Source organism: Alligator sinensis, unplaced genomic scaffold (assembly GCF_000455745.1).
Source record: "Alligator sinensis unplaced genomic scaffold, ASM45574v1 scaffold98_1, whole genome shotgun sequence".
In the NCBI taxonomy this organism is placed as follows: domain Eukaryota; kingdom Metazoa; phylum Chordata; order Crocodylia; family Alligatoridae; genus Alligator; species Alligator sinensis.
The window spans coordinates 2,189,930-2,212,561 of record NW_005842058.1 but is presented as its reverse complement, the minus strand read 5'-3'; the positions used below and the strand labels follow the sequence as shown (position 1 = coordinate 2,212,561).

Genomic DNA, 22,632 nt, shown 5'->3' with positions numbered 1-22,632 from the left:
GCTCAGTGACTAGAGACACAACCCGTGAAAAATTCCGGCCCTGCAACAGCTGTAACGCGTGTCTTCAGCCCCTCGTAATTTCACAGTGTGCGATATAAGTACTTTCGGTTCTGTGCTGTCATTTTTGCTTAGTGAAAAGCAATTTAACAAGCGTTCCCGTGGAATGTGTTTTAATGCACTTTATGCAGAATGACATTAATGAGCCTGGTTATTAATATTTTATTTACAGCATATAGGAGTGTTATTCAATTTTACATGAATCGGTGTCAGGCTTCATGGCGAGGAACGCTGATGTGTCACAGTGGTGTAAAGGTAAACACCAGTGCAGTAAGAAGAGTCACCAGGAGTTTGTTCCCCAATCTAATTCACTCCTCCCCGCTCGGCATAAACGATATAAAAGCTGCTGTCAAATCGGGCGCACTTGCCTTGTGAAAGCTGTTTGGCCTCCTCCACCTCCCGCTGACTGCAACGGCCTGGATCCATCCTGCCAGGGTCCACGCGCAGCCTCAGAGTGCACATCTTCTTGGTGCAAGAGGCCAAGCAGAAAAAGCCAACTGTCTTGAAAACAGGCAGCATCTGCCTTTGCATTTGGGGTTTGCAGAACAGGTGCAGTTGGCCTGGGGGCTCAAGGAATCTTTCTGCAGTAAAACGACACAGGAGATTCAGGCCTTTGATATTAGGAAAGACCCGTCTTAACCCCGAGGTGGTTCAGCATGGGGGCAGACTGTGGAAATCTCTGTTGCTGGAAGCTCTCGCCTGGGATGGCTTAGGTAGAGGCAATCCTGATGTTGTCCAGAGGTCCCTCCAGGTAGATGATTCTGTATCCCACTTCTCAGCTGTTGGCCGTGGACTCGTAATCGCTGTGGTTATTTGTGCAGCTCCTTTGGTGTCCGTAGGGTTGCATCCTTCCGCAACACCGAGGTCCGCAGCTCAGAAAGGCATCTGCTGCTGTTTGGCTGTCAAAGCAGGGGCCAGACTTTCAAAGCAGCTCCGCATCTATCACACGGCATTTATTAGCGTAACAAGACAAGGTTACAGAGTGACTTAATCACGATCAGCAATTACCTACAGGAGTTCGATAATAGGGAGGGCTTTGCAGTCTGGCAAAGAACCTGACGCCTGAAGGTTGGCACTAGACGAGTCGGGCGAGAGATGGGTGCGCAGGTTTCATCTCGAGGGCGAGGAAAAAGCGAACAGGGGGTTGTGGGTCGGGCGCTATCCCCGGGAGTTTTTACATCAGGTTTGGCTCTGTTTCCGAAGAGAGATGCTGTAGTTCAAACAGGCGTTCCTTCAGGGAAGCCCCATGGCTTGCGTTACCGGATTAAGTGATCATGGCGGTATATCCACAGAAATGTATGGGGACGTCCTGGCTTCGGTCATTCTGTAAGGCAGTCTCAAAATCCTCCTTGCATCAAGCTCGGGGGGGAACGGTGCGCAGTCTCCAAACCCGAGCTGCTCTGAGAGAGGCAAAGGTGCCATTGCCCACGTGGCAAAATGCCTTCCCTGCCTATTCTTGGTTCTGCGTCCCTTTGTACAGGTCTTGGCTGACGAGGAGGCCCGTGCTTTATGTGCAAGTCCCATTTTTAGCAAGCTGTTTGTCTTTATAAGCGTAAGTGAGGCTGAATATCATTAATTTTGATATTGTGCTCTGCGGTTCCCAGGATAGCTGGTGCCCTTTATTGTCTGTTGAAAATTAGTTCCATTTGGTAGATTATCCAGAGCTAATTTTATTTCTTTTTGTCACAGTCCTGCAGGGCTTATTGCACACTTCAGATCGGGGATGGGAAAGTCGCTCTGAAAACGTTCGATTGCAGCTGAGATTTTGCAGCCTCTCTCCTCCTGTCCTGCCAGGCGTACGGCGTTGTCGCTGATGCTGCCACAAGCGGGAGTGGCGATGTGGCGGGACGTGGGCTGATAGCGGATGGCGCGTTGCACCCGCCTGTGTTCTAGTTGAGCAGAGAAAAGGTATAGTCCCTTCGCTTGTGTGCTGAGGCAAAAGGGGCCTCCCTGTATCTTCTTGCTAGCTGGACATGCCCTGGGAACAGAGGGAAGGTGCAGAACTGTCTGGCAGTTAATACTGAAACCTGAACCCCCCCAGGACTTGCCCTCTCTGCGTCGCAATTTGGGAGGTAATGAGGAGAGCTGTGCTGGGGTCTGAGCTGATTACAGCGCTCTTCGGCATTTATCCTTCTGTGTCAGCTTCTCCTTTGCGTAGCGGGGATGTATTTGCTGGCTGGGTTGGTCTGAGCCAAAAAGAAATGCCAAAGTCTGAAACTCTTGGTTCAGAGGTGGGATACCGTTTATTAGCCACAAGAAACTGCAAAAATATGATCTTTCTTGGCCTGGAAGCTTGCCAAGAGAGAGCATTTTTTGTTGCCCTGTCTTAGTTGGGCTAATAAAAGGTATCATCTCTGAACCAAGAGTTTTAGAGGTTTGCCTTCCTTTGTGTAGCCGAACGCGAGCACGTCGTGGTAACCCCTTGGATGCTGGCGGGACCTCGGTACAGAACCCCTGGCTTCACCCTCGTGTACAGACCAAGGGAAACCCTGTTACAAAGCACATGTCCCCAGACCTAGTAGCCGTTTCGGGGCAGTCCGGTCCCTGCCCAGCCCCTCGCCAGGATGAGGAGCGTGGGGCCTGCTCGACAGTAACTTGCTGTTCCATAAGCAAAAGTTTCTTTGTACAACGTGGCTCCAGCCTTCCTACGAGAGCCACGAAATTAAGATGGACGAACACCAGCGGTTTGAAAATCAGGCTCGGATCCTAGAAAGTTGGGGTTGGCAGGGACCTCGGGAGGTCAGCTAGTCCTGGATGCACTGCTCCAGACACAAATGCGGGCATCAGACTTGGTGCTTTTATCCACCGGAGCTGTATTGGATTTCTTAGCCACTGACAAAAAAAATCAGAGTCAAATTTTAGTTTTATTGCCCTGATACTGCGTGTGCAAATAACTGATAGGAAACAGCCTTTCAATATTCAGATCAGTGTTGAGGATATCAACAGTTTTCGCCGGGTTTTATCCTCCATATTCTTGGAGCGTTATTAGTAATAAAGATAATCCCTCCCTAAATGAATGTAGACTGTTTCTCTGTGTGGCTAGTGGAGAATTTGAGGCTGACCCAGTTACAGTCTCTTCTCTGCCTTGCAGGCTTGTGAGCTGTCAGAGTAGCTAGCTATGCATTGTCACCCACTTCAGCACAGACATGCTGCTTAAGCTGGTGTGCGATATGCCAAGCACTAACATTTATAAGGTGCTCGGGGAGAAATGACATAACAATTCAGAGATGGAAAACCGTGGCGTCTCTATACACCTGTCTCCAGCTCCAAACGCCATCTCAACCACCTGTGATTTGTTTAACCGAGTGCTTCTGTTTCTTTGCCTCCATGAATTTCTGGAGTTTGTCATCGTTTCACGTGGCTAGTGCCCTCCTGCCAATAACGATAGTTGCTGCTGTGGAGTACCTATTGGAGAGTGAAGGATGGGTATGGTGGGGTCTGGGGAAATTGTGGTCGGTCAGGGCAAGAAAGCCGTTGCAGCGAGGTGCGTGTTGGGTGCTGGCCTCTCGTCTGACGGTGCCTGGTCACCCTTTGTGCTCCAGTAGGAAGTGCCACTTGTTATGTTTCTATGTGGAGGTGTTTTTACTTCTACTTGCCAGAAAAGCATCTGACCCGTAACGAGCCTGATGTTGCGGAGCACGGGCCTCCTCCTGTGCAATTGAGACTGTTGTCGGTCACAATCAGTAAGCTGATTGCAAACCTTCCCCTTCCTTCCCCAGAAGCAATTTTTCTCTCCAGCTTTCCGTACACAGCCCTCTTCTGACATGAATGCTCTGATTTTAAAAGGAGCAGAAATCTGATCAGGAGCACCTAGTAATCAAGGGGAGCCGCTGAGTTGATGCTTATGAATGTGTAATTCATTCAGTCTGGGTCATCCCTTCAAAAGTGGGGATGTAACCTGTTAGAGGCCGGGATGACCTTCCCGAGTGGTTCAGAGGGTGCAGCTTGAGGACTGGAGGGGAGAGCAGCGCATATGAAAAGAATAAGTAAGATTCAGCTGCCAAACGAGATGGTGGCATAAATCATCCGGTATCCTGTCCAGCCCGCCTCCCTGTATCATCTGCAAGTGCTTGAGAGGCATTTGCAGGAGGGTGAGTTATGTCGCATCGTTGGCACCTTGGGTTTTTATGTGCAAAACCGGTGGCTGCATTGCACGTAGGTAATTGAAGCTCAAGACAAGCATGCCAGACAAATGGCCCAAACAAATGAAACTGTTACATGCATATGAGCACCGATGCTGCGTAACAAAGAGCCGTTGCTCGGGAATTATGTGCATGCACAATAGCTGCTAAATAAGTGCCTGGTATCGCCGATGGTCTTGTGCGGATTACATTTGTCGAGATTAAGGGTGTTTTAGTTAGTGATTTGGAGTTGCTGCATAGAAACCGTGTATCAAACATGTCGTGGGTGAGATCAGCCAGAAGTCGGGCTACTGGGCATGGAGGCAGAGACCGAGACATAGCTGGCATGCCAGCCTGCTGCCTGCAGCTTAGCCAGACGCAGCAGCGTGGTGTGCTGGGGGACCCCGTGGCATCTGCCTGGGGCACTGTGGCCAGCAGCAGTGTCTGCAAACGTACTTGATGAAGGGCAGGCAGGGCGGGGGACCTTTGGATGACTTTTCAGGGGAAAGGGAAAATCGCTGCGGCCTTCTCGCTTTGTAAGGGGCCCAGCCACTTCCAGGGGCTAGATTTACTGGACTCCTGTTTTCACGTCTGCCATGATGGGAAGCGATCTGTTTATAGCACCAGAACCAGCCCAGGCTGTGGCTCTCTGAACAGCACGTTTGAGACAACACTTCCCATGAAGGGACAGCGTGGCATAAAGTGCTGCATGTAGCACATGCGGCGGTGGTGGAAGCCTCTGAGCACCACGCCAGCGAGGGTGCAGCTTTTCCCGGGGTGTGGCATGAAAAGCCTGGCCACAGGCACCCCGTCAGCAAGCTCCTAGTTTCAGGAGAGGACCTCAGTGTGCCAGCTCTGTTTGCGCTTTTACTTTTCTTGGATATTATCCAGTGCTTAAACCATCTGCTAGTACCATAAAAACTTATGAGGGTCCATTATTTCTGTCAGGCAGAGCTATAAATAAAGGAAGATGTGTCTGTCCGTTGTGCTAGAGAAAAAAACCCAACCTACCCCTAGTAAAACGCAATGAGGTTTCCTTATTTAAGGTGTCCGGTGCCTGCAGACTCTGTACCTCCCCTCGGATCAGTGCAACGTGCCCTGTGCTGGGCACGGTGTCCACTGGTCTCCTTCAACCCTGGCCCAGGGAGGGATCGTGGAAGGCAGTTTTGAGACCTTTCATTTAATCAATGCACGAGAGTTGTGGCACCAGGGGGCTGCCGCGTCCGACCTTCGCTTTTGCCCCCCGCGACAGACAAATTGTTATTTTTAACGGCAGAGAGGTTTCTAAACCTTTACCAAGACTTCACGGTCATGCCACTAATCGCTGCTGGTAGGTGGCTGCCTATAAATAGTGTGGGCAAAAATAATTGGTGCATGTACCTCTCCTTATTACAAGATGCCAGTTTTTTGGCGTTCCTGAGAGCGAACGTTACTGAATATTACAGTATAAATCCAGTGGAAATGCTACAGATCCCCACATGGTCTGGGATGCATCTAAAGTACTAAGCAGCAGGGGAGGCATAATCAAACATGTCTCTACAATGAAATAAATGGGCAAAAGAGACCATAAAGGAGCTTGAGCAAAAAAAGAGCATGTTTGCAAGAATGCCTGACAAATAAACAGAAGCGTCTCAGACTCATTAGGCGACTGTAGATTGCAAATGAGCAAGCCTCTCCAGTTGTACTCCAAAGTTACCGGTTGGAGACTTTCTGGAGGGAGCAAAGGCGGTGGAAATGATGGGCCCAAACACTGAAGCCACCACAGTGGAAAATGTGGATGCTCGCCCCAATCCGTAGCGATGCATCCAAGTCACAGGGCTGTCTGAGCACCATTGCCCGTCAGGTTGGTGGGGTGAGGGCCCAGTATTATCTGTAAGCAGCAGCATGCAGTGAGAGGTGGCTAGCGTCACCCCCAGGCGCCCCTGACTCCTAGTCAGAGCAACCAGGTGCCCATTTAGGTGCTGGGGAAATACCCCTTGGATACGAGGAAAAACTCTCTCACCGGGAGGGCAGTAAAACACTGAAACGGGTTACCCAGAGAGGCGATGGCCTCTCCCTCCTTGGAGGTTTTTAAGACCCGGCTAGGCAAAGCCTTGGCTGGGACAATGGAGTTGGGGTTGGTCCTGCCTTGAGCAGGGGGCTGGACTAGATGCAACCTCCTGAGGTCCCTCCCAGCCCTCCTTCTCTACGATTTACAGCTGTGTTGACAGGAGCCAGCCTTCACCATGGGTCCGAAAGAGGGATCAAACTCATAGCGAGATGCCCTAACTTCGTAGTCACCATGGCTTAGGCCTGACAAGATGTGGAGGAGGAGAAATTCATAGATGTTTGGGTTGGACGGGACCTCAACAGACCATTGAGTCCGACCCTCCGCCCTGGGCAGGAAAGAGCGCTGGGGTCAGATGACCCCAGCCAGATGCCTATCCAGCCTTGTCTTGAAGACCCCCAGGTAGGGGAGAGCACCCCCCACCCTTGGAAGCCCCTTCCAAATTTTGGCCACCCTTACCATGAAGAAGTTTTTCCTGATATCCAGCCGAAATCTGCTCTGTCAGTTTGTGACCATTGTTCCTTGTTACCCCAAGAGGCACCCTGGTGAACAGAGCATCTCCGATCCCTTGCTGCACCCCCCTAATGAATTTGTAGGAGGCCACAAGATCACCTCTCCACCTTCTCTTGCAGAGGCTGAAGTGGTCCAGGTGCCTCAGTCTCTCCTCATAGGGCTTGTCCTGTAAGCCCCTAACTATACGAGTGGCCCTTCTCTCGAGTCTATCAACATCCTTCTTGAAGTAAGGCGCCCAAAACTAGGAGTTGCAGTTGCTCTCTAGTCGCCTATAGGACCGATTGCGCATTGGGATTGCCCAGGGATGCGAAAGTCTTGGGTCATGAGAGCGGTCATCTCGCTGAGTTCAGCATCATTCCCATGACACCAGAACATGAAGGATCCTGCCCTAGTTTTCTATGGAAGAAAATCGGTCCCCTCTCAACTTGAAAACGTTTAATGGCTTTATGTAAGGGCAGCTCTCGGGTCGGATGCAGAAGAGTCAGGGAGCCGCAGACGCTCCTGCAGTCTCTATGGCCATGGTGAAGGGGTGATGTGGAGTCTGATGCTGCTGCTTCAGAAGCTAAGCATTGCCATAGGGGATCAAACTGCTCCTCAACCAGTTGCTAAAAGTGGGGAAAGGAGGAACTTGAGCTGATCCAAGAACCGTGTCAATGGCTTTTCTTGCTCACTTTTTCTCGGGGACCAGCCCCGGGATGCGCATTATATAAAAGCATTTATCCCATGCTTAAACATCGGAGCCCTTTGTCCTTTCTCATTTTACTTAGTTACAAGTGGTGACTGCTCTCGGAGAGGTTTGTCGCGAAATCTCACCAGACAGCTAGCGGCTCTTCCCAGTTGCCTTGAGCATTGAAGCTACAGTTGGTCTCAAAAGCGAATAGGCATAAGAGGAGATCTGAATGGCTTAGGAGGCATGAGCCACGTTTGTGGTCTTTGACTTGGGCATGCTCCAACTGCGTTCCCTCAAATGCTGCCTGACCCGAGATGTCTTGCAGCAACTTGTTAGTAAATGTGCTGACTCTGCTGGGGCCACTTGAAAATAAATCTAGACCTCAGGATACAGCTGTATGCTTTTTCTCTGCCGACATGCCCTCGAAACTGTCATTTCATCCTCTGTATTGAGGGCAGAGAACGAAACGTTTGTGGAACTTGTCCCAAATAATGCAATTAATTAGGATGTGAAAGCTCTGACTCGTTATTGCTGGGAAAGCTATCCGGTTCCTCTTGTCATTTAAAATGAACAGCAACCAAAGGGCTTTCGGTTCGGTGAAAGGGGCTCCGTTTCACGCGGGTCCATTTTTGAACCTGACTGCAGCAGAAGGAAAAAAATGGGTTCTTTTATGCGCTTGCACCAAAACCATGGCTGCTTCTTTCCAGAGAGGGGAAGCATTTCAAGAGTTATACCTGAAGCTGGTTTCTGTAGTTAAATATTACAAGAAGGTTTTCCTTGCTTGAGGGGCCGATTTCTGCGTTTCGGCTGCCGCTCTCTGTATTTCATTTAATCACATTGAACACTTAGGCAGAGATGGAAGAGTATGGCTAGCTCCTTTTTGAAAAATAATTAGACGCCAAAGTGTTGCAGTAAGGAAAGACGGAGGCCAGGGAAACTCAGAGTCGATGTGTCATCTGGAGAGCAGGTTTTCATCTCGGGATGCCTAACGACATTGCAGCGACCTTGTTCCCTGGGAAGACATAGGAGTGCGAGACAAAGCCCGAGCCACGTTGTATTTGACGTCTGCATACATGCCATCAGGCATCCGTCTCCTGATATGAGTGTGCCACTTCCTAAGTGATGGGTGAGCGAGAGTGAATGGCTTTGGCAAAGACGAGTAGGCAAGAAAGAGCAAGCTTATTATAGAAAGTACTACACAATTTTCCCAGTGACATTTTTATGGTAAGTTGTGCTAACGTTTTCTTTTTTCACAGGGAGAGAATTGATTCCATTAATAAATGGACGTACATAAGATGCTCGTGCATGCACAAACACACGAGTCTACCTGCGCAGTCTGCGTTGCCCTAAATCAACGCGTTCTTGACAGTGTCCTTCTGCCGGTCCCAGGGCTCCCCGAGTGGCGCGGGCTGAGATGACTCTAGCTACGTGAAGCGGGGTTTAGGATGTTGAAGGCTTTAGCACACCAGGTGACAAGTGAAAACCGACTATGAAAAATGTGGAGAGAGGACTCGCCCTTCCGAGGGGGGAAAAAATGCTTTCGGGGTCCCCATTAAAACCTGTAATCGCTGGCAAGGCTTCCACCTACACAAGTGATTAAGATTCAATAAGAGTGTTGTTCATGTGTGCTGTTAAATTGGTGCCAGAGCATTAAAGCCTTATTATCTTAATTGAATGCGTTACCAATTTCCTATTGCCGCCGTCCCGATTTCTGACACGAAGGTTAAAGCACAGCGCCTTCATTTCCAAGGCCCTGTGCGGAATAAGAAGTTGGGATTATTCGTTTTTACTCACACCCCTTCCCCCTGTCACTGCGCTGTCTCCGGCGCCGGAGGGAGCGTTGAGCTACGCGTGCAGGTTGTTGCGCGATCTCTCCTGTTGCACTGAATAAATTCGGTGAAATTGGGGCATCCGTACCCAACTCGTTCTGCCATAATAGTTGGCATTTTCAATGAGTTATCGGAACTTGCTTTAAATATCACAAACTTCAAACGAAATGGCACAGACTCTCTTAACCTGCTACGTGATTAATTACTTAGGCACAAGAGAGAGAGCATAGAAAAATGACTTGGGGAAAGTGGCCAAGCTCTTCAAATCTGACTTTCAAATGGGAGAGAGTGACTCGATCCAGTAATGTTCTCCGCCAGCTGCTGTGCCTGTCCACGCTTGGGAGCAAGTGAGATTTTGTTCCCTTATTTCTCCGTGCTCATTTGCTCTAATTCTACGGGGCCTTTTTCAGAGCTGCTCCTGGTTTTATAAGACTCGAAATAAAATGGAAAGGCAGCTGTCAAATTCACTCCATGTCCATCTGCCTATATGTGGATTGGACAGTTGAGAAATTATATATCTTATCCAAAATCAAACAATGGGTTTGTTACACACACACACACTTTTTTGGTACTGGCCCTTGGATAAGAAATGGCAAAAATCTGCCTTTGGTTTTGCTGGCGCATTCTTCATGGGATCGCACTGACTTCAACAAATGGGCCAAAATCAAAAATCTGCAATGGGAAGGGACCCATAGGTAACCGTGACCACATTTCGAGTCCCTTCAAAAATAGTTTTATGTTTGGTACTTGGCTTGAACCCGTGGGAGATTTGCCCTCTCGTCTCTCTTGGCCTGGGGTTGCTAATTCCAAGCAGAACAGTTGGTCGGGTGGCTACACGTCTCGCTGAGATGCCACAATGCTTAGGCCCGTGATCAGTGCTAGACTGGATCAAAATGTGGGCTGAAAAGGCAACTAACTCAAAGGAATGAAATGATTTTTTAAGAGTTATTTGTAGAGGTTCCTCTAAGTGCAGCTGTAGAATGGGGGAAAGTCCTAGGCAATTAATTATGCTAGGCCTAAAGAGACTACAGCTGAGGATGCCATATATTACATGTTCTCAATGAACGATGGTAATGGATTCTAAGCATTTGGAGCGCATATTTGTATAGCTGTGCCTGTGCAGAAAGAAGACCACGGCAAGTCGAGAGAGACTATTATACGGTACATTAAAAAGGCTCTTAAAAAGTGCAGCAGTCCATATCCAAGAATCCCACCGCCCTGGTGTTTCTAAACAGAGCTCGTCAATTAAGCTTGAAATGCTCTCTCCAAACCTTCACGCGAGTGAGTTGCTGCGAAACAGAAACCCAACCACAGGGGCGGTCTGTAATTTGCAATCCCATTGTTTTGCAGGAGAACGGACGCGAAATTACTTTAGCATTAGCAGTTTATTGTAATGCCGAGGTATGTTTAACGTCAACGATGGTAGCACGATCTGTGATATGAAGGGGGTTATTAGGTGGTTAACGTACACAAGAAAGGGAGACGGGGGGGCAAAAAGCTACTCTGCTCCATACAGAATACTAAGGGGGACCACAAACTAGGGACGATGGTAATTACTGGGTCTTTCTCTATTTTATTTATGTAGGATTGTGCTTGCAGTATAAAACCCTGAGATTACCATCTCCTTTTCGAGATTGTCTGCAAGGGAGACGAGCGTTTATCGGGCATTCAGTTCCCCTCTGTCTGTTCAAAGAAAAGATGTTAAAGGAAGCACTTAGGTGACCGTTCCTGTAAATCTGTTTGGAAGCCAGCACATCCCTTCCCCAAGGTTCAAGAACAACAGAGTCGAACGGCCTGAACTCTGCGGAGACAAAGGAGCCTTTGTCCTTTCTTCTGGGACAAAGGCAGGCTACCCCGGTGCGTTGACTCTTGGTGCCCCATGCTGGATTTCTGCCAGCCAGGACCTGGTTCTTTTGTACCTCTCCACCCTGCCAACAGCTTGGGCTCTGGGAAGCAAGCAAGTCCTTTCTTTGTCCTGTGTCCTGTCATCCGCAGGCAGGGCCGTGCCTGCCCTAATGACTGTGGTGTAACCCCCAGCCTCTGGCGTTACCCACTGCTGGCCCATCAGATGCGTGGGGGAGCACTGTGGCTGCTGTGCCCCCTGCAAGCTTTGCACAGATGTTACAGCCTGGGACTCGGGTCTTGCTGTTGCTGTTGAAGGACCAGAGCCACCTCAGTGCTGCGGGCCAAAGAGTGCAGAGAAACCCCTTCCCGCTTCAGGGGAGTGGGCAAGGAGGCACGACTGCCAGGGGCATGGCCCTCTCCTTCCACGTTCCTTCCAGCCGCTAGGGATGGCGGTAGCTGGAGGAAAGAGGCTTTCCATCGTCCTGCCCTTCCCTTTACCGGAGCCCAGCTGCCTGCCTAGTGCTGGGATCACAAGCCCTCGGGAGGCCGTGTGGAAGCAGGGGCAAGCTCTTGCTTTCAGCATCTTGCTGTCACGGGCGAGTCCCTTTGCACAAAACCGGAGTTGCAGCTTGCCCCGGTCTTGTCTGCTCTTCGAGCCTGCTCCGACAGGGCTGATGCTTGCCGTTCTTCCAAACCGTTGCAGACCTGCACGCTTTGCCGCTCCAGAGGGGAATGGCGTCTAGAGTGCCAGGGATGAAGAGGGACTCCGAAAAGGGCCCCGTTTCCTCTTGGGGTGTGCCCTTTCCCCATGGTAAGAAGCGGCAAGGAGCCATTGCTGTCTCGTGCCCAGAGCACAGAAGCTCCTGCGTTCTCCTCCTTGCTCTGCCGTTCGATGGCAAATCCCCCTGCGCTCCCAGCCTCTCGGTGTCCCCGTATGTAGCACAGAGTTAGAGGGAGCCTGTGATGTGCCAACGCTTAGCAAGTGCTTTGACATCCTCCGGTGAAGGGTATCCTATCACTGCAGAGAGCAGCTGTCATGGTGGCCTTATTGTTCTGTGCAGGCTTTTAGCTTCTGCTGCAAAAGACAAAGACCCCAGCACCCGCCCCATTTCTTGGCCTAAATCGCTCAGGGATGGAAAGAGAATGGAACAACAAATCATCGGAGATCTGCAATGTCAGAAACTAAGGGGAGATCTAAAGAAACCTCCCCGGCAACATCGCTTTCTCCTGCACTTGTAAGCAGTCACCAAAGAGTGTGTGGGATACAGGCCTGTCTAGCAAGGCACAAGAGGAACGTTAGTGTGTAAGTAATGACAGAGCCTGAGCGGTGCCTGACAGATCATTGCTTTCTGTGGAGAGGAGGGGAGCATGCCAAGCGCTTGGAGTAAATGCGGGTGGCTTGGAGGAAAAGGCACTGTTCTCCGGAGAATCTGAACTGACACACATCAGGCGTGAAGTCGGCTGTTGTGGGGGGCTGATGAGCCACATGCTGTCCTGGGAGACATGTCCCATCGTGGCCTGTCTGTTTCCCAGAGCTGCCGGTCCCCGAGGGACTTGCTTTTGGGGTTTGAGTTCTCCAGGGCGCTCGGTCTTTGTCTGCCAATTGTGCAGGACTGAACAGCAACAGCAGCCACGGTGGGCAACAGGATGCCCACGGCAAAGAAAAGCCACGCTTTTGACGTGCGCCTTTGGCTATCAGTTTCTCTGCATTTCTGTGGTGATCCCAGGGATTGATTCAAATGTGATCTGTATGCACGGTCCGTTTCCTTCAGCACCCTGGGAAGCCTGTGGTTGAACGTATATGCTGCAGAAGCGGTGCTGGAACGGGCCGTCTCAGAAAGCACTTGGTCTAGAGGAATATTGGCATCAGACCCTGATGCAGCAGTAGCTATGTTAACCTTACGGCTGTTTAACTCTTTTCTTTTAAAGCAAGAAAAAGTGGCTAGGGTGTCCCCATATCAGCCTCTTCCTCCTTGTGTGTGTAACACCAAGTCCCGATTGCCTTTGTAAGACCTTGTGTTATTCTGTAGGTGTCTTACGATCCAATCGGAAATCTCTTCAGAGCTAAATTGCACATTTTTGGCTGTCTTGCTTCCATGTGCATGGCTCCCGATTTATAATCATAATAAAAATGCAGCCTCGTCTTCTGAGCACGCTTGCTAGGAGCAAGTAAATACCTCCTGGAGATGGCGAGCATCAGAGGGCCTCCCTCTAAGGGCCTTTGAAGACCCACTTTACAGGTCAGCTCTGGCGACGGGTCCAGCCGCAGGTTGGTTTCCCAGCGGGTAGCCGCTTCTTGAGCTCGGGGGTGTTCTCTGGACCGTGCACACACCTTCGCTGTGATGTTTGCTCGTACTGCATCGTGCCGTTCCTTTGGTAGCAAGTGTGCAGGAGCCCACTGAATTGCCTCCTTGCTGCCCGGCCGTCTGAGCCTGGAGGCAGAGCACTAAATTAGGGCAGCACAGCAGCTGAAAGCAAGGCCCTTCTCTGTGCTACAGGAGGGACAAAGTAGATGAGGAAGGCGTGTGCCTGTTTTGGGGTGAGGGGCAGTGAGATGGGTCAGGAAGTGTGCTCTTCATACTGATTTTCTGGGCCATGTGAAGGAAAGGCCCTTTCCCCAGCGAGGAGGACAGGGCAGGCAGCAGGACATTGAGCATCTCTGCTTCCATCGCTGTGCCAAGTGTTTCTGAGAGAGCGTCTGCCTGCGGAGGTAGGTGAGGCTGGACCTGAACGCTACTCCAGCTGGGTCTGCATTGGCGCGCTCATTCGCGCTACCGCTGCTTGCATTTGTTGGCTCCGATAACTGGACGGCTGCTTTTGCAGACCGTGTCCCCTGCAGCAGCCGCCTCCCAGTCAAACGCAGCGTTTCCTGACAAAGGAACACCTTGCTGTAGCAATCAAATACAAAATGAAATGGCGCAGAACAGGCAGCCAATAGATGGGTGGCCATTTCTTTTTTTTTCTTCTCGAAAGCTTTGTCTTTGGGCAGCCTTCACAATGCCAAGCCATTGAGATGCTGTTTTGTGTTCAGCGGTACGGCGGCCAGCACCTTGTGTTGCAAGGATGAAAGTGAAAGCTGATGTCCGCATGTCAGGAACTGCCTTGAGTGGTGGACTGTTATCAAGTGCTCCAGACAGACATTACAACTAGCAGTCAGTCTGCTGGGCAGGTGGGCCAGCCCTGCCCAAGAGCCCAGGTCTCTGTTCTCAGGGGCTCAGACACTCAAGCGGGGGGACAGCTTTGAAGGGGCACCCAGCAGCCAACATGCAGACGGATTGTCTCACTAGGAGGGTAGTAAAACACCGGAACAGGTTATCCAGAGAGTAAATTGGAAACATTCAGAGAGACGCATGGTGTGAATAGCTGTCAGTCATGAAAATTGCGCTGGATTTTATTTAAACGGTCCTTATTTTCAACCAGCTACCATTTTGATGCCCAATGGTAGGTTGTACAGCAGGCAGGCACTTACCCACAAGCTAAACTGAAAGGTGTTGATCTTCCCCTCTGCTCCATGCTCTCACTGGCTTCATCTGCATTAGAAAGCATTTAGCCATTGAAAACAACAGGCCCAATTTGAAGCATGTGCAGCAAGACAGTGGCCAGGGCACGTGTGGAGTGCAGACGGAGCAAAAGAAGAATGGCGAGTCGTCCTTGAAAAATAAATCCTTTGCTCAGCGTCTCTCCCATGCATTATGTCCTCATTTTCCCCTGATGATTAGTTTTTGGCAGGATGAGAGAGTTCTCCTTTGATTTGCATGCACAAAGTAGGTTATTCTTAAACAGGTTGTGCCACTTCTGGAACACACGGTTTTATCTCCGTTGTCAGGTCTCGGGCTTGCACTTCAGAGCATGCTAAAATGGACAGGTCGTTGTAGTCGCTGCCGCTTTGCGGCATTGATAACGGGGCTCAGCTAACTGAATTGTTGGGTTCTGTTCGCAGGTCTGAAGCGCAGTTACACGTGTAACATCTGCAATGTCACGCTGAACTCAATAGAACAGTACCACGCTCACCTGAAGGGCTCCAAACATCAGACCAAGTGAGTACCTTTCCTGTTGGGTTGTAGGTAACAGCAGCGCTTTGTCAGCCCATCATGCCCATGACCTGAGAATGCTCATAGATTCGGAGATGCTTAGGGGCTGGAAGGGACCTTGTCGATCATTGGGTGCATACCAGCGTGTTGTTTGCCCTGCTGGCCACAGCATCGCGCGGCTGGCTCCTGTTCACGCGCTGGTCGATCGCTACCCCTAGGTCCCTTTTGCCCCTGGTGCAAGTCAAATTATCACCACCGAGTCTGTAGGTATGTTGGGGATTGTTTGCCCCCAGATGGAGCACCTTACGCTTCTGAGTGTTGAACTTCATCTGGTGCCCGTCCGCTCAGCTCTCCAGCCTGTCCAGGTCCACCCATACATGCAACCTATCTTCTGGCGTGGCCACACTGCCCCATAACTTGGTGTCATCCGCGAACTTGGCCAGCGAGCTTTTCCCTCCCCCATCCAAATCACTGATAAAGATGTTGAAGAGCACCGGTCCGAGCACGGACCCCTGAGGGCCACCACTGGCTCACCCGCTTTTCAAACATCAGCACCGGTGGGTACAGACAGGCAGAGAAATGCTTAGATGAAGTCAGGTCCACATGACTGTCCTGTGCATCTGGAGTGCGACGGTTGTTTTTTGCTCACCTGCCAGCCTGAGAAGGCAACTTTTAAAGCAGACTTGTTCTAAAGCAGACTTTCAAAGTCACTCTGCGGTCTGGTTTCAGGAAACAGGGCTTCTTGGGACATCTCCAGTCCTCAAAGTTTCAACTCTGTCACAAATGCTGTCAGGAGGGGGGTTTTTGGTACCATGTTTGGTGCTTGCGCTGGTCATCTCGGCCCAAACAGGTGCAGAAAAGAGGTGGAGAAACTCGAACCGCAGGCACTGCAGCTGGCTTGGATTTTGTCTGCGATGCTCTTGACTTTGTTCTTAACCCTTGTTAAGATTTCATTGGTGCGGTTTGGTGCTCTGATGGGAAGCCGACTGTCTAACGCTTTGTAGTGCCGCCAGGTGTAAATGGGCTTTCCAGGACCTGGTTTCCAGGAAACCTCCTGCCCTTTGCTGTGGGCCCCTGCAGCTCAGTAATGAGCTTCCTGTTCTGGCCCAGAGGTGCGGGGTGGTCCTGCAACCCTCCCTGGGTGTGAGACACCGTAATTGCGGGGACTGTTCCTGTGATAAAGCTTATACGGAGCTCGGGCTCTAATTTAACCGTGTAACGACCGGGCCTTGTCTCCTAATTGCACCCCTTTGGAAGGCCACCCCCCAACCCCCAGTCCTCCTGTTATCTGATGGCTTCTCTCATGTTTATCTGTGTTAATTAGCATGTGAGCTCTTTGGGGAAGGTCATTATGTTTCTTGGCTCTGTTCTCTGAAGCTCTGCGTGAATTTACAGCATGGTCTGAGTGCTCGATTGTCATCGCATCTTGCGTGACTCATAATTTACCCGATTTTGCCACACACCCAGTCATCTGCACTCTTATTTATCGGGAACGCTGGATGCAGATCAGTCCCCTTAGTAAAGCAGCGTCCACCGAGGAGGCGAACGCCCCTCTCCTCTCCAAAAAGGCCAGGGATAAATGAGTAAGGCAAAGAAAAGATTTGAAATCCAGGCAAATCCTTAATAGGCACAGGGCAGGGGATGCAGATGTGTTGCACAGAAGGTGTGAGACTGCCTGAGAAAAATACAGAGCCTGGCAAAGAGGAAAGCGTCTCTTCGCCAGACAGCAGGGACAGCGAGAGAAGCCATTCTGAGCTTCTCTCTAAGGCTAAGGGAGACACCCACACAGGGTAACAGGAGGGGCATGCGGGCCTTCATGCATATCCAGGCTGAACTTTTGCAGCCCCAAACCAGAAAGCTAGGATGAGAAGCGTGCTGGGGTGGCTGTCTCACCAAGGCACATTGCCCCACTGAGATCCCTGAGAAAAATAGTCTTTCCTAATCCACGTCCGTGTGGGCATTGTGAGAGCGCAGCGTGGGGACGCCACCTGTCCACACTCCAACGGCTCCAAGTTAGACGAAAAGCAAGCAGGCAGTAGTGACCTGTGAAGGAGGAAAACCAACCACCTCCAATCCTTGCATGGAGTTCAAGGGCAGTGGGCATGGAGCTCTTTGCGGGCTCCAAACATTCGGAGGGATGTCGAGAGCATAATGTATGAGGTCTTTCCGAGTGAAAATGTTTATGCTGTGGTTTAAGCAATCGCCCAGCTTTCCCAGACCTGAGGAGGATCTGCTCTGTCAATTAGTATGAACTATTAAAATGAAATGATAAAGGGATGTGGGACCAAAGAGTAGATTAACGAACTAATCTCTCTTAATACACTTGCATTTGAGCTTTGGGAATGGTTCCAGGCTGAAGTACTCGGCAGAGCTCAGACGCGAAGGGTATAAAAAGTGTCATCAGTTACAGAGACAAATGCAAAAATCTAGCACTCTTGGTTCAGAGATGATACCTTTTATTAGACCAAGTAAGAATTTGCCAAAAAAAAAGTCTTTTTCGGCAAGCTTTCACCCTTCATCTGGCTCAGGGGAAATGAAAGCTGGTTAAAAAGTCCCCCTAGGTGGGAAATAAACTTAATTTTTGCACAGAGAGAGTTGAAGATGGAAGTCTGTCCCTCTGGGTCCATGCAAGTGTCTCTGTGAGTTGCTCTTTCTTGTGCAGATCAGGCAGGATTACTTCCCTGCTGGTGTCAGATGGCATGCAGGGAGATTTCAGAAACCGTTCTTGTTGTTTGGCAATGAAGCTTAAAATCCATCCGCTACAGAGATACTTCGGGGGGCTGAAGGGGAGTCCAAACTTTTTTGGCGGGGGGATAAATCAGGATGATGCAGAATCAGCGGGAAGCAGCAGGGCTGTGCAAAACAGCACCGTTGTGATTCAACTTCCGTTTTGGCGATTCGACGGAACGGCGTTTCATTTTGCGTTTCCATTCATTTCGAAAGCACCGTTCTGTTTCGTTTCGTCGAAACTGTTTTACTGTTTCGGCACTGTTTCGATGGTTTTGCCCATAAGTTATTTTGGGGAAACATAAAATGCAGCAGGCAGGCAGATTGGGGGCCCAGGACGGCTGCGGGGGCTGTGCCGGAGTCCTCCCGGGGCTGCGGGCCCCCGATCTGCCTGCCGGATGACAGGCTGGCGCTGGGTGCAACCCGCACCCAGTGCCTGGAAGATGGGTGTGGGCACCGGCCCCAGGTGACAGCACCTGGCTCCTGTCAGCTGGCAGGCAGATAGGGGGCACGCACCCCCGGGTGGACTCCGGCACAGCCCCTGCAGCCCTCCCGGCTGCAGGCCCCCGATCTGCCTGCTGGCTGACGGGAGCTGGGGCAGATCAGCTTGTGCAGGGACCCTCCCTCACCCTGGGATCCGGGGGGCAGATCCCTGCATGAGCTGATCTGCCCTGGCCCCGCTGGCCCCAGGCGGCAACACCCAGCTCCTGTCAGCCAGGAGGCAGGACTCCTCTGGTGTGTACTTGCTTGATTTGTGAATGGAAACTCGGTATAACGTGATGCCGCACGTAGTGTCTTCCACCGTTCTTTTCTGGAGAAAGTCAGCACCCTCGGGATAAGCTCCGTAGGTATGAATACATTTATGTTGCCAGGAGCCTGGACCTGGCAGGCAGGTCATTGGAAGGTGAGGCTGGGCAGCCACAGCATTGCTGGCCCATGCACCTCTTCTAGCCCTGTGGCTAGGATAAAAGTCCCCGCTGGGCAGTAACTGGATGCAGCGCTTCCCCAAACCCCTCCTCCTCGTGGACAGCATGCATGGCCTTGTGGCAAAGGTGCCCTGGGGTTCAGGTGACCTGGGCTCAGTTGCAGACTCAGTCGCAGGCTCCTTTTCTCTGACCTGGAGTGAGTCGGTCAGTGTGTTATCAGTGGAAGTGCAGGGTAGGACCCCTCTGCCCACCAGCATCTTGGTTCTGTGTGGCACTTGGTTACTGACTTGGCGAGACAATGGTCTTTCTGACTGGCTGTCTTCACTTGTAGGAACCCAGGAGGACAGCGATGCTGGGATCGATCCCTTTCCTTGGCTACAGAGTGCTCTAGTGTCCCCTTCCCCCGTGGTTGTAGTATGGAAAAGGCAAAAGCACGTCCCATTCCTACTGGAACAGCTGCCTGGATGTAAATTGAAGAGCCGAGGAGTATTGCATTACTTTTTGATGGCCTTAGAAGAGCTGCTTGCTGCACAGTGGCAATTATACATTCCTTCATAGTCTCTATTTTGCATCTTCATTTAGCTCTTCAATCCTAAATTGCATTTTTTCAATCATCTGCAATTAGCAAGATGTCATCTTCAGATCTAGGATGATTAGTTCTTGCAGAGAAACGATCCCACCCTCTATCTCGGTGTTTGGTTTTCCGAATTCTTCCTCCCAGCTTGTCCTGACCAGCATTTCAAAGCAGATCTTGGGCACTCGCCCTGTTTCTTAGACTGCGCAATGCGAGTCTAGACCAGGGTGTTTCTCGTGCAGTTTCCTTGGCTTGGGTTGAACGCCTTGCTCCAGAGTCACCCACGGTTTAGCTGCAAATTCAGTAGCTGTTCAGCCTTCCTGTTCCTTTGAGTGCCTGCCGTTAGGGACTCGTGACTAGCTCATGGCTCCATCTGAACAGCAGAGAGGCAAATAGCATTGGATTGTCCTCATGTCAATGCCTCCAAGGTCTCTGGCGCCGTGGGAGCGTGGATTGTGGAGTGGGAAGCCTGCAACGCTTTGATCCGGGCACAGAGCAAGGCAGCTGGAGTGAGCCGCCAGCCGGCAGGCCTCCGCTGCGGGACCGTCCTCTCTCACAAATTAATATGCTTATCCATTCTTCTAAATATAGTCCCTTATCACTTATTCATCATGATTTAAATCGGGTAATGCCTCATGAGATCTTCATGGGCGTTTAATAAAAAGAAACCAAGTAATAAATTCATAGGGAAGCGTGGTACAAATGTAATAATAGAATGCCAATTAGAGGCGTTCATCTGACCACTTTCTATGGGGAAATTGCTTTGCTTGTTCTCTTTCCTCTCCTCATTGTTCATTCGCATAATCATTTTTTTTTTTCCAGCAAGGCCAAGTAACTTGGTCTATTAACATGGAGAATTTGGTCAGCTGTCAGGGAGTGCAGTTGTGTTAGAGAGAAAATAAGATGTGCCGCTCTGACTTATACAAAGAAACAACTCTTCTGTCCTAATTTGGCCGGTGACCGCAGGTTTTCTCTTTCTCAAAGATGCTGTTTGTGAGGTTGCATCCGTCTTTCTGGCATGCTGGCGTTGTAAGGCATACAGGGTGTCAGGCCAATACAGAGCCGGCTCCAGGTTAAGAAACCCAACAAGTGGCTTGACAGAGCTTTGCCTAATGGAAAACTCCTTCTATAAAGCAGACCGGCTCTCGTGCATAAGCGCAGTCTGGCGTCCAGACACAACACTTGTGCGAGAGTTGCTCTTGCTTGTCTCCTAGACAAGAAGTGTTTTGTTTCCGGTGCTTGACGCCCTGATTCTCACGAGAGCCCACCTCCCGTTCAAGCAGCTCAACACCCACCTGAATCAAACACGGCAGCCCACAGCTCCCGTGGGGTGAGGGCAGGTGTCAGCACCCAACCGGCAGGAAAATCTTATTACAGGCCCCAAATAGAAGCTGAGATCTGCTGCAAACCTGCTTTCATGCTTCCGCCACAAGAGTCGCTTGTGCCACCTTGCCAATTGATGCTCACCGCTTTCAACAAGCAGTCACTGCCTCTGGGTTAACACCACTACAGGCTCGGCAGCGGAAAACTTTGTGCAAAGTTCAATTTCTGCAGCAGTTGTGTTGCACACTGCCCTGGTCCTTTAACCAAATTGGTTAAAACTAAAGGCAGCTTTTTTTTTTTTTTTAACTGAAGCTGTTTCATGTGGGTGTCTGTGGTCTGGTCTAGCCATGGCAGGTACCAGTGGGCGTGTGTAGATGAAACGGGGGTTTACGTCACTCTAAATTGAAGGGGTGGGTTTTTAAAAGCACTGCTTCAGTTTAGGGCAAAGTAAACCCCCGCGTCGTAGGGGAGGGCGGGCTGCCGGCGGGCAAAGCGGTCCTTTAGCTGCAGGGGTGGGGGGGGCTGGTGCCATCTGGCTTGGGCGGTCCCGAGGGAAGGACCGGGTCCCCGCGCAACTCATGCAGGCAGGCTCCAAGGAGGGGGAAAAAAAATCAGGCTTGCCACTAATTTTTTTTTTCAGTGGAGCCTGCCTTCCTGGGCTGCTGCCAGGCTGCCTGCGAGGGCTGCTTGCACAGCCCCAGAGCCGCACGAAGCCCGGTGCTTCGCTTCGCAGCTGTAGGGCAGCCAACTAAAGCTCCTCAGAGGTGTTTGAGTTTGCTGCGCCCCAAAGTCATTTAAGGCGCATTACGCTGCTGCATATGCTACGGTGGCTGGAATTAATGCGCAATATGCTGCCGACGCATGCAAACACCAACACCATAAAAGCAGTGCAAAAGCATTTAACCGGCTTTAAAGTGTCATGCACACATGCCCCCCATTTTGTCTACACACGCCCAGTGAGACTATACTGCTTCCCGTGTGTGAGTCCGCATGCAGCATGTCGGGGCAGCATCCCTGGAGGATATATGCTGTCTTCATCACGCACTGCATCAACCTCCTGCCTCGTCACCCCAGTTTTCTTCTCTCAGTGGCCATCTCTTCCTTGTGCTGCACAAACCATTGGATACTAGCCTGCAGCTCTCACCAAGGCAACCCAAAAATAACACCTTTGTGAAGTTGGCACCCTTCAGAAGGGTGCGGAAAGGAAAGACGTGCCCCGGGGGGGGCAGGTCAGGTGTGCACAGAGTGCCCCACTGCAGGTTTGGCTCATGAAAATCAGCTTTAACAGCCAGGAAGCTGGATGATAACAGGCATCAGCTGATACTTTTCTCTATTGCAGTTCTTGTTGGGTACCCTCTGCAAGGTAACCTCCAGCTCAGTCATCCCGAAACGATGTTTTAAATAACCCACTGGATAGCAGCCCTTGAACTGCTGCTTTGCAGGTGGCATTTGGTTGGCCTCCCATGATTTCTCAGCATCTGAGCTGATGGGACTGGAGCTCAATTAGCAAATCAGGGACTGAAAGCTCAGCTAGCCCACAGTTCACCTTTCTTTTTATAGCATTTACCAATGGAAGCTCAGCCATGTATTTATAGAAGTTTCCAAGTCAGAGCTGAAGGTGCGGTGCTGGCTGTTTGGACCAACCCAAGAGCAAGACGAGGGCCAAGTGCCCTGGCTGGTGTTGCAGCAGTGAGGGAGGCAGAGGGAAGCCGCTAGCATTTTGCAGGGGCTCCCTTCCCCTGGCCCGAGCACGTGCAAAGCAGAATTATGTCAGAGCGGGGTTCCATTTATTCCCCCACCTCCACCTGCCTCGCAGCACACAACGCCAGAGGAAACCCTTGCTCCTTTTCCAATCTTGTAACACGCTCAGCCTGCAGGGATGAGGCAGACAAAGCAGGCATGTCCAAAACGAGGCAAACGTCCAAAGCACAGTGGTGTCCCTTTGCTGCGCTGTCCAGGCAGCCATCCT

General features: G+C 50.8%; 1 protein-coding gene across 4 annotated transcripts in view; it reads left to right on the top strand.

Annotated features, from left to right (window-relative positions):
- ZMAT4 (zinc finger matrin-type 4) overlaps positions 1-22,632 on the top strand; it is a 107,487-nt gene that overhangs the window by 74,366 nt on the left and 10,489 nt on the right. For 3 of the 4 annotated variants that reach the window (XM_025203449.1, XM_006023026.3, XM_006023025.3), the window contains one exon: positions 15,023-15,119. The exons of the other annotated variant lie outside the window; for it this stretch is intronic. In XM_025203449.1, the coding sequence (XP_025059234.1) occupies positions 15,023-15,119 (97 nt within the window). The remainder of the gene's footprint in view (positions 1-15,022; positions 15,120-22,632) is intronic. 4 annotated transcript variants of the gene reach the window in all.